At 43.2% G+C, this 17,471-nt stretch overlaps 1 protein-coding gene across 2 annotated transcripts in view; it reads left to right on the top strand.

The window, feature by feature from the left end:
• The first annotated feature begins 1,740 nt into the window (after positions 1 to 1,740).
• The window catches only part of LONRF1 (LON peptidase N-terminal domain and ring finger 1), a 32,023-nt gene continuing 16,292 nt past the window's right edge, over positions 1,741 to 17,471 (top strand). For both annotated transcript variants that reach the window (XM_044760469.2, XM_044760468.2), the window contains exons 1-4: positions 1,741 to 2,578; positions 12,871 to 12,989; positions 14,254 to 14,376; positions 17,144 to 17,293. In XM_044760469.2, the coding sequence (XP_044616404.1) occupies positions 1,855 to 2,578; positions 12,871 to 12,989; positions 14,254 to 14,376; positions 17,144 to 17,293 (1,116 nt within the window). In that variant the 5' untranslated portion in view covers positions 1,741 to 1,854. The remainder of the gene's footprint in view (positions 2,579 to 12,870; positions 12,990 to 14,253; positions 14,377 to 17,143; positions 17,294 to 17,471) is intronic.

Raw genomic sequence — 17,471 nt, 5'->3', positions numbered from 1 at the left:
ATTTACTGTTGCACATTTTGCAAGCTGCTGTGCAGGACAGGACAGGAATGCATCGCAAAAGTAAATGTCCATGTGTAGATGGATTTTTGTTTTACCACTTAGGTTTCAGGTCTCAAATGAGTATGTGGGCATCTGACTTAAGTCATTCTGCTTATTGAGGGAAGGTGGTGACTGAGGAGGGTAGGATTAGATTCAAGGTTACGCTCGTGAATTAATTCCAGGATTCCCCACTCCGAGTGATTAGGAGTTGCTGCTTGGGTCTTAGCTGTAATTTGCTTCAGGCGCAATGTGCAAGATAAATGAACTTGCTTGCCTCCACATCCTGTTGGAACAGGAGCCCCTGCTTTTGCTCAGATCGCTTTTTCCTTGTTCCCTTTGGGGTGATATAGCTACACCTTCTCTGAAGTTACATGATTTGCTCATTGTGTAGTAAAAACATATGCAACTCAAAGCAGTTTTGAGCCTAACTGCCTGTTCTGTATAAAGAGGGATGGTAATCACCTGTTAGCCAACTTCTGACCTGGGATGCCCAGGTTAACATTCCATTTAGCAATTTTACTTTGAAAATCTCATGTGAAAATATTTCTATCTAATGCCTACTAATAGTGGAATAAGAGTTAGGTGACCTTATAACCTCTGTATAATATTAGCTGTGTGACTTTGGGCAAATAACTTTCCCTCTCTGGGCCATTGTTTCCAACCATTTGAAAAAGGACTCGAAGTTCTATCTTTCAGCATTAACAATTTAGTACCCTATAATGAAATCTATAAATATTTTCAGCTGAGAGCTTTAAATTCGCTGCCACCAAGTTTAAAGGAAATATAACCAATTTATACAAAAACCAGATCATTTTCTTTTTGGTCTTCGGACAAAACTGCAGACGCTGGGGGTGCAGTGGGTGACTGCCATGTGAAAAGCATTCACCCTGGGATTTTTTCTTTAAAAATGCCAAATATAGGCCTTAGGCAGCTGTGGGGCAGGGAGTGAGATGTGAAGAGTGCCGCTGACACCTTGGGAACCTGTGGGCTTCCTCCCTCGAGGTGGAGGGTGACTTTTAAACTGGAAAGGCAGCAGAAACTTGGCACCAGGGGGGTCCCCTCTGGAAGGAGTGGCCTCAGGAACCCAGGTAGGGCTCTTTTTTTGTTTCTAAAGCTGGCGACTCTAGCCTTGAGGAATCATCAGACTGACTTTGCGCATTCCTAGGCCCTCTGCCTCTACATACCCGTCTGTAACTTGGGCATGCATTAATGAACATGCACACGTGCACTTGACAACCGACAGGCTACACCGGGCGGCTCCCAGGGGCCAGGAAGAGGGGGCGGATCCCCACTCTGGCGGCGGGTGTGTGAGGAGACGGTTAGCGATTTGGGCCCCAGTCCTGAGAGGCCGGCCGCCCGCCTGGCAAGAGAGCGCCAAGCCGCGGGAGAAGGGGCGAGGCCACGGCAGGTGGGGGGCAGCCGGCGGCGACGCGAGGGCGACGGAGTCACCCATGGGCTTTGTTAGTTACCAGCCGGGCCCTTCTTCCGGAGAAGCCAATTAGATCCCCGCTGGGGCATCATCTGACCTCGCATCCCCGCCAGGAGGGGCTTCGGCAGGGGCGGGGTCGGCCGGGCGGCTCCTCGGGGACCCGGCCGCGGGCGGTGCGGGGGAGTCCCGGGCGCCGCAGCCGCCGCCGAGCCCGGCCCCGCCCCGCGCCCGCCAGGCCCCGCCCCCGGGGCTTCCCGGGCGCGCGCCGCCCCGCCGTGTCCGCGCGCCACGCCCCCCTGCTCGCGGGCCGCGTGCGGAGCCGCGCGCCCCGGAGCCTCCGGGACCGTGGCGGCGGGCGGCGGCGGCGGCGCAGCCCTCCGCGGGCCATGTCTTCTCCGGCGGTGGCGAGGAGCTCGGCGGCAGGGAGCCGGGAGACGGCCCCCGGGCCGCGGAGCCGGGGCCGCTTCTGGGAAGTGGGCGGCGGCGGCGGCGGCGACGGGCTGGAGCGCGCGGCCGCGGAGCCGGAGCGCTGGGAGCTGCTGCTCCGCCGCGGCGAGCTGCTGGCGCTGGGCGGCCACCTGAAGGGAGCGCTGGAGGCGTACGCGGCGGCGCTGCGCCGCGGGGCCCCGGCCAGGCCCGAGTGCCTCGGCACGCTGGTGGACTGCCTGGTGCTCAACTACCGGCTCCGCCACGGGCTGCGCTGCAGCGCGACCCCGGCGGCGGGCGCGGAGCCGGGCGCCGGCGGGCTGCTCAGCTGCCTGGGCTGCCGGGGCTTCCTGAGCGAGCCGGTGACCGTGCCCTGTGGCCACAGCTACTGCCGCCGCTGCCTGCGGAGAGAGCTCCGCGCCCGCTGCCGCCTCTGCCGGGACCGGCTGCCGCCCGCCCCCGCCGCTGCCACGGATGCTCCGGGCGCCGGCCCGCGGCCGCCGCCTCTGGCCGCCGCCATCGCCGCCTCGGACTTCAGGACCAGCGTCGTCCTCAACCACCTGGCCGAGAAGTGGTTCCCGGGCCAGCGGGAGCGAGCGCGGGCGGCCGGCCGGCTCGGGGAGCTGCTGTGCCAGGGGCGCTACCGGGAGGCCCTGGCCGCCGCCTGCGAGGCGCTGCGAGCAGGTGACCGCGCGGGGATGCGGCGCGGCCCGGCCGACCCCACCCTCCTTCCCCGACGGGCTGCTCGTCTGCGCCCCGGGGAGGCAGCTGTGCCTCCCGGAGGCCGCCTGACCCCGCGTGTCGGGGCTCCGGGTCCTCGAGGGGGTGGGAGGGGGCGGCGCCCCGGGGTGCTTCGGTCACAATGGGGATCGCCCTCGGAGCCGCCTGTGACGCGGCGCCGGGAGGGGCGCCCGGGCGCGGGGTTCCCTCGGCCGCGGCCTGGCGGGCGGGCGGGCGCGTCCCAAGCCGAGCGCGGGATGGCGGGGAGCTGGGCGAGCCCGGCGGCCGCTCGCTTCCTGCCGCGCGCTTTCCGGTGATTGACCGATCGGGCCGGGCCGGGGGAGCGCGGCGCCAGGACAGCCCGGACGGGAGAGGATCCCCGGCGGCGGCGAGGCGTGCAACGTTTACCTTCGTCTCGCACAAAAGTCACCGGGGCAATTGGAAGCCGCGGGAGGGCAGAATTGCATAAGCTGGGGGGGAGCGTTGTGTAACGGGTGACGTCCGGTGGGCGTGGCGGGAGCTCGGCGCCCGCACCCAGCACCGGGAGGCCCCCGGGCCGCCGGGCTGCGGGCGGGCTCGGAGCTGCCCGGGCCGTTCGATCCTACCTGAAAAGGCTGGCGGAGTTGGTTCCTCTTGATGGTTTCAGCCTGCCTGTTTCAAATCATGGTTGTTTCATAAACAGCGCTGTGCTTAGTTTCGAACACACCTCGTTCACGGTAGAGATAAAGAGGTAGTGTCTGATGGAGTTCTTTGCCAGGCTTCTGTTGGCCTCTCCACTCTTGATCAAGCTGTGCAGAAAGGCCCTGTCGATCTTTTGTCTATTTCTTTCCCTCTGAGCAGCAGCTTCGGCCTCCTAACCTAGGTTAGCACTTTTCTTAAGGTGGTTTTAGGCTGTGGCAGGGGACGTGGCCAGACTTATCTAAGTAAAATGAAGAGTTGTTCTTTAAATCGGTGCTTTTCTCCCCAGAGGGGCGTCACCCCCCCAGGGGACATATCGGGAGATATTTTTGGTTGCCACCCCTCGTGGGAGTGGTGGTTCTGGTCCCTCTAGTGGGTAGAGACCAGGGATGCTGCTAAACATCTTACAATGCACAGGACGGCCTCCCACACAATTATAAAATGTCAGTGGTGTCACTTAAGCCTTGTGTTCAGTAAGCGTATTTCAAGATTAGTGTCTATGTTGGCATGAAATAATACTCGGGGGATAATCCCCAAGAAAACAAACATCTAAAATATAAACTGATGATAGGTATGAGGTAAATTTATAAACTATGTAACTGAAAGTATCTTGTTGTGGATCTTTTCCTGTAGATGCTTAGTCATTTTGAACTAATGACAATAGATTGTTGTTTAATACCTTTAAACCATAAAGCACAAACCCTGCATATTTTCATATTCTTTCGGTATCGTTATGGGGTGTAGGCGGTTATAAAATAAATTAGAGAGGTTGACCCAGTACAAAAAAGAACTATTTGAAATATAAAATTCTGATATAGGCGACTCTGTCCCTCTGGGTGAATAGCGTAGGAGTAGGGAGTACAGACCATCTGGGCCGTGGTCCTCAATTTATTAATGAAGCAGAAGCTAGGACAGTGCAATGACTTGTCCACTGTCTCACTGTTTGCTGGTTGTAGAGGCAACAGGGTATCCTCCAGTGCTCCTAAATGCTGGACCAGGGTTCATCCTGCCTTTGTAGCTCACCCAACGAAAATGTTTAAAGTAAATTTCCAGGGAAGTTATTTTGTCGCTAGTGTCAAATAAAGGCTGAAATTTAAGGACAGCCTATTCAGTCTTAACTGTTGCTAATTTAGTGGTTTGATCTCTTCAATTAGGCCCTCCATAAGAATTCAGGTCCTAATCCATGGGAGAACAGTGAGCACATTTAGTAATTAAGGTCTAGCTTAATGTTCTATGACCAATAATCTTTTAATTAAGGAAGATTCTGGGCCGTGGATTGAGGATTTTATTTTTAACAGAAAAAGACTCTGAAAGGTCTACTTTTTCCCTTTTTCAGTTTGCATGGGCAGCATATGGCAATTTCCGCATTCAGCTGCTTAATCCTACTTTTGCGGGACTAGAACCCAAGTTTCCTGACTTCCACATCGTTGGCCCATTTTCCCCCCATTTGTAGATCTTTCGAAAATCATTAATTCCCATACTCGAAAATGTGTCTGAATGGTACTAACGGGGATAGCTTTTTTCATCCTCTGAATTTTTAGTGTGAAGCAGGAGAAAAGGATCTTAAAGCTAACAAATTATAGTTGGTAAAGTACACGTATTATGTATTCAACAGTTCAGCGGCATAAATAAAAAAGTTAACTGGTCAAGTCATAAATCTATTTGAACAGTTAAGCTTTTAACTTTTTGAGAGTTGGCTAGGCATTTGAAATGTATTTATGTAACTGTCCGGTTGTAGTTACTAATGATTCATTCTTGTTGCCAGTGAAAAAAGACTTTCACTGTAATTTCTTCATATAATGCTTATAATGAAACAAGTAAATACTATTAATTAGAAAAAAATAATCTAGTCTACAGTTAGCCCACACACATCCAAATTTGTCCCTGTCAACAAGAAAGGAAAGCTTGAAAACCTTTGCCAAAATCAGAAGTTTCCCATTGAGATTACATAAGTTTCTGTTGAATTGAAATATATTTAGGTAACATTTAATCCATTGATCTTTTGATATTAACTCTCAGATGTTTCATAACTTTCTGTCTTTTTAGAGTTCAAGGATGTTATGTAACAGTCTTTTCTGCGTTGAATCATTGCACTTGAGTCTATTGAAATGACCCCACTTTGCTGTCTTCCTTTTATTTTCAGTGAATTTTTACACTTGCCTCCACCCCATATACACCCCTCTCCCCCAAAAGAAAACAGCAGGAGAGTGTGGTTTATAGTTTGAACTGGTTTTTAAAAAAATAAAGGTCAGAAGAGGGAGAACATTTTTTTTGAAATACTTGGAAGGAAATTTTTGTCTTTAATACTAATTACATAGTCCTTGACTATTACCAAGTGTTTTAAAATTCTTTATATCATTTGATCTTCACAAAGAATCCTGTGGAGTGCTCTTATCCTCAGAAGGAAATTGAGGCCCCTGGAGATGGAGGTGCAGTGTGGCCTAGTGGTTAAAGCTGTGCATGCTGGGAGCTGACTACCTAGGTTGAATCCCACTGCAGCCCTCCACTTGCATTCTGACCTTGGGCCTGTTGTCTAACCTCCCTGTTTTGGTTTCCTTATCTGAAAAGTGCGAATAGTATCCACTTCATAGAGAGATACCAGTAATAACAACCGCCTAGGGCTCTTACGAGAATTGAGTCAAAACATGTAAAGTGCTTTTGAATGGTGCCTGACAGAGTAAATATTAATTAAAATATTTAAAAAATGTAAGAGTTGTGCTACAGCTAAAAGATGATTTAGCTAGAATTGAAATCAAACCATGTGATATCAAGTCCTATTTTTTTCTCTCTACCACATTAATAATATTACCAGAGTGAGGGTTAAATCCTGATTCTATCCTATGTATGTTAATTCATGTTAACATTTTAGCGTATATCAATAAAATATAGATACTCCAACACTTTAGTTGAAAAGAGATTAGTCAAATTATAGGTGAATAATGAATACGTTTAAAGAAAATGTAAAGGGCTTTTAATATCTTATGCAACTCAACTGGGTCAATGTGAAGAGATTTGAATTTAATTAATCAATAAACTTATTTGTGCCCTAACTTATTCTGCAAAGGACCTGAAACAATAAACATTGACATTTATGTGGTGTTTCATAGTTCACAAAGTATTTTCACTTCCATTATCTTAACCGATCCTTACAGAAGATTGTGTGAGGTAGGAAGGCAAGTGTTCATATTCCTAATTCACCAATTGAAGAAAAGAGCTCCAAGAATTTTAAGTGACTTTTTTAAGGGAAGAAGTGACCACGTTAGAATTGAAAGCAGAAACCGGGTGTGCAGGATATTGCTTCTAAATATAAAGTTGATTAAAAAATGAGCATATAAAACATAAATCTTAAATATTCTTCCTATTCATTCAACAAGTATTTATTGAGTGCCTACTGTATACCAAGCATCATTTTAGGTGCTGGATATACAGAAGTGAACAAAATTAAGTCCCTGTCATTATAGAGTTTGGTTTTTTTTGTTTCTTTTAAAATGGAAGCAAATATTTATTAAAAATCACTAGAAAAGGTGCTTATTGCTTAATTGACTTCTAATTAATTGAGCCTATATGCACTATATCTCTGATTCATCTTGTCTTTAATTCAGAAGTCACTTTAAGGGTTTTTCAGTGCCTCAGGTTCACTATAAAAATGTTATGATGGCATATTCTTATTGATATAGAAGATTAACAAAAGGGTTTATATACACTTAATAGTGTCCTGTCTTGTATAAATAATTTCTGCGTTTTCACCTGTTTTTTCTTCATCAAACAAATAATTCAAAATTTACCAAAACTCACTTATCTTAGATTTCTAGTTATTTGTATATTAGCCTTCTGTTTATTCAGAACTGTTTTTCTATTTCCTGGAACAATTCTAAGAGGCTTGGATATATTCAAGTACAATTTTAAATGAATTTGTATAGCATTCTGCCTCTTTGTTGGAAAGGTATTTTTCAAAATTGTCATGTTTTGTATAGAGGGTGAATGCCTTAAGAGAACTAAAATGCAAGACAGAAGCTTGGTTCAATTTTTTCCTTTTTCTTTTGTAGGATAGGATCAGTTTTTTGCTTCCCCACCTTCTTTAGCTCACTGTTGTCCCATTCTCCAGTCTGCACTATACTCCCTAAAGATATTTCTCATTTGGGCTAAGGTTTATTTGCATAAAAGAAGAGATAGAAAATACTCTTCCAATACCTGTATCAAAAGCTAATCTCATTTCTTTATCAACTTGTTTTGAAATGTTTTGTAATATTAACAGTAACTGTTATTTATTGAACACTTGTGCGCCAGGCAGTGTGTTAACTATTAACATGCATTATCTTATTTAGTCCTCGCAACAGTCTTAAGATGTAGGTATCATCAGCAGTGTGTAAGGGACAGACTGAGGTACTCCCCAAAGTGAATCTGAACCCAGATCTTCTGAATCCAGTGGTTGTGATCTTAATTACTGTGCCAGATTACTATTCCTGGGCTTTATTAATCAATCATTAATCACTTGTCACTTGGCAGCTTTGAATTTAAATGTTATAACCCAGTCCTACCATACTGGACTTGATAAAGTAATAGATGCAAAGAAATTTGGTGTTTTGGTTGGCCATTGACATTCTTGAAATAGCTCAACGTGTAAATCTAGGATAAAGATACTCAGAATGAGAAAAAGGATGTGAACAGGAAGTTTTACACTTACATGTAAACAACCCAAATAGCCTATAAATATATAATTTTAAAGGTCACACTCACAGAAGAGAGGCCTGTTAAAATAATGGTGCTATTTTTCACTTGTATTTTTCTAGTGAACAACATAAACAGCTGTGAGACTATAAAATAAGTAAAGTTTTATAAAAGGGCTAGCAGAATGTATTGAAAACTTTGTATGTCTCTATAACTTTCTACACAGTCATTCAACTTGATAGTTGACTGAGGAAATAAGCAGATATGTAAGGGCATGTAGATAGATGCTCATGTAGTATTTTTTATATTAGCAAAAATTGGGAGTAATAATTGTAGAGGAGGGAATTTTAAAATAGATTGTGTATATAGTAGAATACTTTGAAGCCATTAAAAATCATGTGGACTAGTAGTTAATTACATGGACCAAAAAAAGCAAGTTAAAACAATATATATGGTATATTTCCTAAAACTGTACATTAAAAATGTCATCACTTTCATACTCCAAAGAAAAGTGTCTTTTTTTTTTTTTCTTTTGAGGAAGATTAGCCCTGAGCTAACTGCTGCCAGTCCTCCTCTTTTTGCTCAGGAAGACTGGCCCTGAGCTAACATCCGTGCCCATCTTCCTCCACTTTATATGTGGGACGCCTGCTACAGCATGACGTGCCAAGTGGTGCCATGTCCGCACCCAGGATCCGAACTGGCGAGCGCTGGGCAGCCAAGAAGCAGAACGTGTGCACTTAACCTCTGGGCCACCGGGCTGGCCCCAGAAAAGTGTCTTGAGGGTGAATTAAATTAACAATGGGTAGACTCCTACTCTTGATCCCCTGTCCCTCAGCATTGGGACAAAGATGAGGAATCACGAGTCTGGAGGACTTTCCCCCGTCAGCCCATGAACTGTCTTGGACAAAGACTGGTTCCCTCAGATGTGTAGCAGAATTTTATTTCAGTCTTTTTATTTGTCTAACGAGTCACCATATTCCTGGATCTGAGAGAAGAGAAAATGAGAGCATGAGCTGAGGAGCTTAAGGGGACAGATTTTAATGAATTTCCCCTGGCTCAGCAAACATGTAGCAAAGCCAGGATTTGAGGATACAAAGACGGGAAATAATGGAGGGAGCTCAGAAATAGATTTGAAAATTAATACTATGCACATGGAGTGAAGGAATGGAGTCATAGTAGCAAACACTAAGTAGTGCTTACAATGTAGCAAGCTCTGTTCCCAGTACTTTGCATATATTAACTCGGCTCTTGAGTAACCTTGTGAAGCAGAATACTGTTATTAGCATGCAGGTGAACAGCCAGAGCTCCGGAGCCAGACTGCTGGAGGTAGAATCTAGAATCCACCACTTACTAGCTGTTTGATCTTGAGCAAGTCACTTCAACTCTGTGCTCAGTTTCCCTATCTGTAAAAACGCAATGTTAGACCCATGTAAGATTGTTCTGAAGGTTGTAAATCATTTAGAACAGTACATAGTAAGTAGTGGTTCTTAAATAAAAATAAATTTTAAAAACACCCTCAATTTGACAGCTGAGGAGGCTGAGGTACAGAGGTGTTTGGTAATATTCTCCAGGTCACAGCAAGTAAGTGGAGGAGCCCGGAATTGACCCCAGGCAGTCTGACCTTAAGGCTCATGCTCTTGATCCTTCTGAGAGGCTGAGTGGAAGTGGACTCAAGGGCAAGCATCTTGAGAAGAGATTGGTGAGCTGTTCTGCTAGACGAGACAGTTATCCAGACCAGGGGGAGGAGAATGGTCTGACAAGGAGTGATAGGACGAGGAGAGAGCTCTGTGAGCAAACGAGGGAGGCGGGAAATAGAGTGGATCCTCGGGGCAGGGCGAGCAGTTCGGTATCATTGGGACTTGAAGTGGGAGGTTGATAGTGACAGGAAGTAAGGCTGGAGAGGTGGGCAGGAGCCAGGCATGAAGGAACTTGTATGTCGTACCAACCCGCTTCATCTTGTGGCTGATGAGGATATAGGTAGGGTAAAACTGGGAGGCAGTAAGAGCTGTCAGCAAGCTATTGCAGTAGTCTTAAACAGATTTTGGGAGCCTAAGCCAAGGCTATTAGTAGTAGGGTTGGAAAAGACCAGGGACAGATTTGAGAAATATTATGGGAGATAAAATTGACAAAGTTAAGAATTTGATTTGAGAAGTCAGTGGTGTTACTAAGAGAGAATACAGTGAAAAGACACTTTTTTTTTTTTTCTGGTGGGAAACACTGAATTTGAGGAAAGGTACAACAGACAGTTGGAAATTTGATGAATCTGAAAGTAGGGTGAAAAAATCAGGCCTGAAGATCAAGATTTGGGAGTTAGATCGTGCTCAGTACGATTAGCCCAACTGCATCTTTCTTTATATTCACTTCTCCGAAAAATTGAGTCTCTAATGTGCCAGGTGCTGGCTGGGCACTGTGGCTCCTGCAGGAGTGGACTGACAGGCCCACCCTGCTGGCCTGTGCAGAGAGGTGACTGTTTGCTCTGGTGTTCTCAGGCCACGTCGAGAGCATAGAGTAAATATTTGTTGCCTCTTTCAAACTTGAGTTAATGACACAGTTGGGGCTGATTGCTTTTTTTCACAGTTGGCCTTTTGCAGAAGTTTGCATGGAGGGCAGACCTTCTGTATGCTTTGACTTCTTGGAGGGCCTCAGTTAGTGCATTTGCCCCTTTTTGGAATTATGGGTGGCCCTAATCTCTGTATTGGGAGTTTGAACTCACCTGATGAGGTGTTTTGTTTTTTGTTTTTTTTTCTTGGATAGAATCATTCAAAAGAATTATTCCATTAACGTTTGAAGTTCTCAGTAAAAGCATTACCTAGGAGGAATTGGGGAGCAAGAGTTTTAAAATCCGACCCTCTTTGTCATCTCTTCTTAGGGTGTACTTCTCTTCTTATCACAGTATATACTAACTTTTTAGGACCCTCCATCTCCCCTTAAGGTAGTATCAGTAGTCGAAGTGTTTTGTGTGGAGTAGGGAGGGGACACAGTCTTTCATCGCTTTGGTCACAGTGCAGAAGTGTGATGTGTTGAGTGGGCTTTCTCAAAGACAGAGATCTTCTCAGTCCCTTCCTTCAGGGCTGACCTAAGGAGGCTGCATAAAGGTGACTGCTGAGCAGCGAAGGCCTTGAGAAAAGGGTCTTATATTCCATCATTCTGAGTGTGCACTGCGTCAAGGATGGTGCAACAGGAACTTGCTGTAAAAGAAAAAATTGGAATTACAAAAGAGCCCAGTAATGGGTCCAGGAGTGGGGTGGGCTGCCTGTTGTGACAGTGAGCTCTCTCTGTCTGGAGGTGCTGGAGTAGAGGCGGGGTCTCAAGGATGCTCTTGGGAGCAGCCCAGCTGAGGGGGGAAAACTGCACATCCCGGGCCCCAGTCCTTTGGCCCTTCAGAGTTTTTTGTTGCTGGTCAGTGGACCACTCATTCTTGGACTGTTTTGGCCTGCACTGCTCTCCATTTTCTGAACTCCACTTGTGCTTGTCAAATCAGATTACATGAAGCCGCTGCAGAAGAAAATAAAGTTTCCTCATTAGATTGTAAGCTCCTGGAAGACAGGGGTAAATTAAAATCTGTTGAACACCTACAGCTCCCAGCTTTGTGCTGGGCCTCTTCATTCTTGATTGGTTAATCAGACTGAGCTTTCAATTGCTACGCATTTTTGTTCAGAGATAATGATTTCCAATTATATTGCTTTAAGAAACAAAAGACAAAATATTCTAGACGTGTCGTTTTTTATTTGGGAAGTAAGAAATATTTTCATGAAATATTAATTTCATTCTTTAAAAATTTTCATTAGTATAAGTTTGAGGGAATGATATAATTTCTATTCTCAAGCACGAGCAACTGAAAAATTTCTGTCTAATTTAATCATTAAATCAAGAGTTCACCAGCAACCGAAAAAGTTGTGTCTCATTTAATTGTTAAATCGAAAGTTATCTGTAGAAAAGCAATCATTTAAAAACTAGTGTAAACCGGGGAGCTCTTGAGAAGTTTTATTATAGTTTTTTTTTCTTTTTAAATGAGGCTTTATGGGTCTTTATGCCTATCTCGCACTGAAGGCTTTATTTCATAAGCATACATTATTGAAGGCTTCAGAGATGAATAGCTTTTAAAGAAGAGTCAAGCTCATTTCGTCTGTAGATGTACTGGGAATGAGTGTCTTGCTTACTCTTCAGTTTTAGAATCTGTGTACCTGTAATAATCGCTTATAGTCTCATAGGTGAACTGTCTGACATTCTGAATGCCATTGGACACTAATTTGGTTTTACAAGTAGAGACATAGAGGATAGTGAAATTGTCAACAAAACTTAATATTTGAAATTAAATCTGTTTTGGAACGGTCTGATACCATTCTGGCTAATGGGAGGAATTAAAGTTTTAACCTCTTAAAAACCCTAACTCTTATCAACCCCTCTCCTCCAGAATCAGGACCATTGTATACCCTCCCAAGATTGAGCCGTGGTCACTCTTTGTTACTATGGAAATTCTATGTGCAGTAGTTACACATAGGGTCATTTATAAATGAAGAGTTAGAAATTAGGGTACAAAAAATTAAGATTTACCATAAAAAGGCAAATCTTTAGACATCTAAGATGTCTTTTAAATCTGTATAGAATGCCCTGTTTTAAGAAAACATTCGTTTTTTAGAGGTGATTATTCCTGTTTTAAAAATATTTCCACTATTCTTAAAAACCGTAGTTTCCTCCATTAACTTAATCTGCATATAATGATTTGATAGAACTTTAGACAAAATTCGACATGTAAGCGGGTTGCACCCATACTGTGCTCATTCACTGCCTTTATTTGCTGGTTATTGACTGGAATCACTAAGTCAGTTCTTAATCTAGTAGGATGTATTTTGTGGATTACGCAATAATCTTTTAAAAATAATCAAATCTTTATAAAATATTTGTTTCAGAGCCCAGCGACTTGACTCTAAAAATTTACAGAGCTGAATCATATGCTGGTCTCCAAGAATTTAAAGCAGCCATAGAAGATTTAAATGCAATTCTCTGTCAACTGCCAAATTGGCCTGAGGTAAAGTTACTGTTTTACATTTGCATGAATTTTAAAATTTCAGCTGTAGGGAACATGCATTCAATTATGGTTATAAGTTTTAACAGAATGGATTGGTTGACTCTAAATAAAATATATAGAGTTCCAGAAATCTAAGGTCAATATTTTGAGTAAATAAATATTATCTGACAGTTTTTTAAATTATAAGAAACTTACTTCCTTATTAAAGAACAACGTGAATTCAAGGCATGGAAAAAATTAGAGATTTCAGTAGACAAAATTTCCTCAAAGAGATACAACTGGCCATATTGTCAAAGTGGATCCAAACTGGACATGGATGGAGGAGGTTTATTACTGGAAAGAGAAGAAGTCTTTGAGCCTGGACAGTCGATTGAGGCATTATAATGGGAACTAGATGATTAGACAGTGATTTCATACAGTAGATGGGGCAAAGGAGGTTGCCCTGCCTATGTGGTTTTAAAAAAGGCTTGAGGTGTAAATATAAAATATATCATCAGTTTACTAAATCTCCTTTCTATCAAATTGCCAAGTTCTTTAAGCTAGAAATTACTCTTTTATGTGACTTTTTCCTCCATTCAAAACTGCCTTTGAGGGTAGTATAGTGAGAAAGCTGTGAAAATTATAAATTAGGGAAAATGCTACTAACTGCCATGATGGCATGACCTATTAGTAGAAGACAAATATTTATTAAGAATAAGATGGAAGGGGCTGGCCCTGTGGCATAGTTGTTAAGTTTGGCGCACTCCTCTTGGGTGGCCTGTGTTCACAGATTCAGATCTCTGGCGTGGACCTACACTGCTCATCAGCCATGCTTTGGTGGTGACCCACATATAAAGTTTGGGGGGGGGCAGGGATAGATTGGCACAGATGTTAGCTCAGAGCTAACCTTCCTCAAGCAAAAAAAGGAGGAGAATTGGCAACATGTTAGCTCGGGGCTAATCTTCCTCAGACAAAAAGAACAAAAGGGAAAATGATCTGTATGGGCAACTGTAAAACTTGGAAAAAAAAAGATTCCTCTGGACTTAGCGCTGAAGTGAGGTAATTAGAAATGTGGTTTTGAAGCCACTTTCTGGGCCTCCGTCCCTCCTACCTGAGTGCTTCTCCAGCTAGTATGTAAATATACCTTTAAACGCCTTGGGCTCCTCAGAGTCATTCAGAGATTCAGAATGAGCATTTCCGAGCTGACTGTTTTTTTTCTTTACTTGATGCTGATTTTTTAAAAGCAAGTCTCTCAGTAAAAGTTGCGTTTCTGCTTTGACTGCAGGTCTACTTCAGGAAAGGAAAAGTACTCCACGACGCTGGTTTTTTCGGTGATGCCTTACAACTCTTTCTTCAGTGCTTAGCCCTGGATGAAGATTTTGCACCTGCAAAGCTAGAAGTAGAAAAGGTAATTAGTTTACCAACTATAATAGTTCCAGGCAGGGCTGACACACAGGTCTTCCTAAAAATGCTGATTAGAAAGTTGGGATAACAACATAAGGAGTCCATAAGTCCAATTTAGTAGCAATTTGGCAGGTGGTTTTCAGGTTCCTATACTTTTGTGTATTGAGTTGTTAGTGAAATCAGAACATTTCATTCACAGATATTTAAATGCGTTATTTGTGCTTAGTTAAATTTAGACATTCCCTAATAATTTGTTCCATCTGAGCCAGACTAATCATCCTTAATTAAACATTGTTGTCATGATGTTCCTGCTCAGGAATTTTTATTGGCCTGCCTTTTGCCTTTCATGTCATGTCTCAACTTTGCTTACTTTCCATGGTTACCAATAGTATTGCCCCAGTCAATGTTTTCCTTTCTTTTTTTTTTTTTTTGCCCTCTTTTTCTCAGTAATCCATATCACTTTTTAAAGTTTATTCTGTGGTGTGTTAAGAGGTGTTATTTAAAAGAGAAAAGGGGGGGGGTCTCTGATCAAATGACTTGAAAGATTGAGTTAAACCAAGTTAAACAGGTTTCTTCAGAACTTCTCAGAGTTTTTGCTATGCCAGCATGACAACAGCATTCGGCTTTTGTCAAACTTACTCATCGAACATCTGGAAAGACTAGAGTCTTTGAAACATTTTTTGGGAAAATCTACCCTCATACAATTTTGGTGCCCAGTCCTGATGCTCTCCTCAGTGTCCTCAAAACATGCCAGTGTTTATCCCCTTTGTGGTGTTTCTTAAGGGTGGCTTTTTGTCAGCACCGCCTCAGTGCATGGTAAACGTAAAGATTCTTGGGCCCCACCACAGACCTTTGGAATTAGAATCTTGAGAGCTGGGGCATCGTGTAACTAGCACCCTGGGAGATGCTGAAGGACCCTGAAGTGTGAGAACTCTGAAATTGTTCTCAGATCCCAAACGCCTTAATGAATCCAGCTAACACTGGAATATCCTCTATGAGGTTTGTTTGCATATACATCCGAGGCCTCTGATTTAACAAAAAACTGTTTACTGTTGTGTGTTTTCTGATGGTTCTATATTTGTTCATGTTGCCTCGGTGAGATTGCAGTCTTCTTAAGGACTTACAATATGGCGTTTTCCATGCCGTTGGAGGCCCTTATATTTCTGTAAATATTTGTTGGTTAAAAAAGTCAGATGAACGCAAAAGAGCTGATGCTTTGAAATATTCGGTTTTCCTCTATATGCTTTGTATATTGTGGTATAATTTACATGTATAATAAAATGCATAGATTTTACAGTTCAATGAGTTTTGAGAAATTATGCACTCCTGTAACAGAACCCCAATCAAAATAGAATTTCCAGCACCCTGGAAATTTCCCTCATCCCCTTTCTGGTAAGTCCCCTCTCTACCTGCTCCCAGAGGCAGCTACTGTTCAGATTTCTACCACCATAGAGCAGTTTGGCCCATTCAAGAACTTCTGTTAAAGTTGAATGGATAATGGATAATGGAATCATACAGCATGTACTCTTTTGTGTCTGGCTTTTTTTATTCAACATAATAGTTTTGAGATACACCCAGTAAGTTTTTTCTTTTTTATTGTTCACTAAGTGTTCCATTGTGTGAAGGTAGCACAGTTTGTGGTATTCACAGTTAGTAGTGATTTTCATTTGGGTTGTTTCCAGTTGCTGCTGTGCACATTCTTGCACAAGTCATTTTGTGGACCTGGGTTTTTATAGCTCCTGGCTAAATACCTAGGAGTGGAGTTGCTGGGTACAAGGGTAGGTGTGTAGTTAATACATTTTTTTTTTTAATCAGGGGAAATGTAGAAACATCTACAGATTTTTAAATATTTTTGTATTAAATGGGGCATTGCTTGAGCACCTACCAGATATGCACACTTTTATTTACACTGTGTATATTTCCCTCTTATTTACATTGCAGTGATTCATGAATATCTCTGATTGTTGTGCATTTGAGAGAGAGTACAGCTGAAAGACCAAACCTCCAAATTTAGACTTTTAAGAAATGCACTGCTATACATATAAACATAGCTTATTTGACAACCCCCAAAATTTGATTTCCTTCTAGCCAGGTTCTTCCCCTGCTTTAACCTACCCTGTTTCTTTGCAAGTTTTAGATGTGTTCCTGATAAAAGCACCCAGAAATTCTGATAGTGCAGCTGCCTGCCTCCCGGGTTAACTCCTGGCTGTTATGGGACTGCTGCGATTTGGTGCTCCCAACCAAGAGCTGGGCTGTAGTTCAGTGAGAAGCTAAATTCAGTGTAAATACATGGAATTGTAGGGTTTTATAGTTAGAGGTTCAAGTTCTTTAGTTCAGATAAACACTCTGAGTCCAGCCTTAAAATACACATTGGGGTGAACCATGAACCCATTCACCGGAGAAGACTCATTAATGTCTGGACGTAAATTATTGTCTACTGCTGTTAAGATCTCTTCCTTGTATTAAATCTTTATAGGCCACCTTATCCTTGGGTACCTTCTAAGGGCTACCAGTCTAACCTGTCCCATGGCTTCCTTTTGAATCATCTCTTGGAGGTGATTTGACCACGTGGAGGCACGCTTTGGTTTTGTAAGACTTCTTAGTCGATTTGGCGAGTCTGTTTATTACATTACTTAACCTCTTCCTTCCCTGTTCATTAAAAATAACGTCTGCTACAAATATTCTAAAAATTCTTAAATATTAGGTGAATTTGTGTTATTTTAACCAAGTATTTTATATTTGCCGTTACTTTTATAATATTTCTCTTACAGATTTTATGTGATTTATTATCACCAGAAAACTTAAAAGAAGGCCTGAAGGACTCTTCCTGGGGTCCGTTACCATGTATTAAAAACAAACCTTTTGGTTTTCCTTCGGTAATGGAAGAGCCTCTCTCTGCCAGTGAGCTTAGCCCCGAGCAGGTAAGTGCTGGGAAAAGATTGTCGTGGGCTTGGTCTATCTGTTTCTTTACAAGTTAAGATCTTCACTTTCTTAGTTTCTAGTACTAGAATCTCTTTAGGTAGTACTTTCAACCTGTTAAGCATTGTCTTAATAGGACTTCATCTGTAGCCTTTTATTTTATACTAGAAACTTTTTTTT

The sequence above is a fragment of the Equus asinus genome, chromosome 27, assembly GCF_041296235.1.
Source record: "Equus asinus isolate D_3611 breed Donkey chromosome 27, EquAss-T2T_v2, whole genome shotgun sequence".
NCBI classification, from domain to species: Eukaryota; Metazoa; Chordata; class Mammalia; order Perissodactyla; family Equidae; genus Equus; species Equus asinus.
Note: the sequence above shows the minus strand (reverse complement) of the source record. Positions and strands in the feature narration are given on the sequence as shown.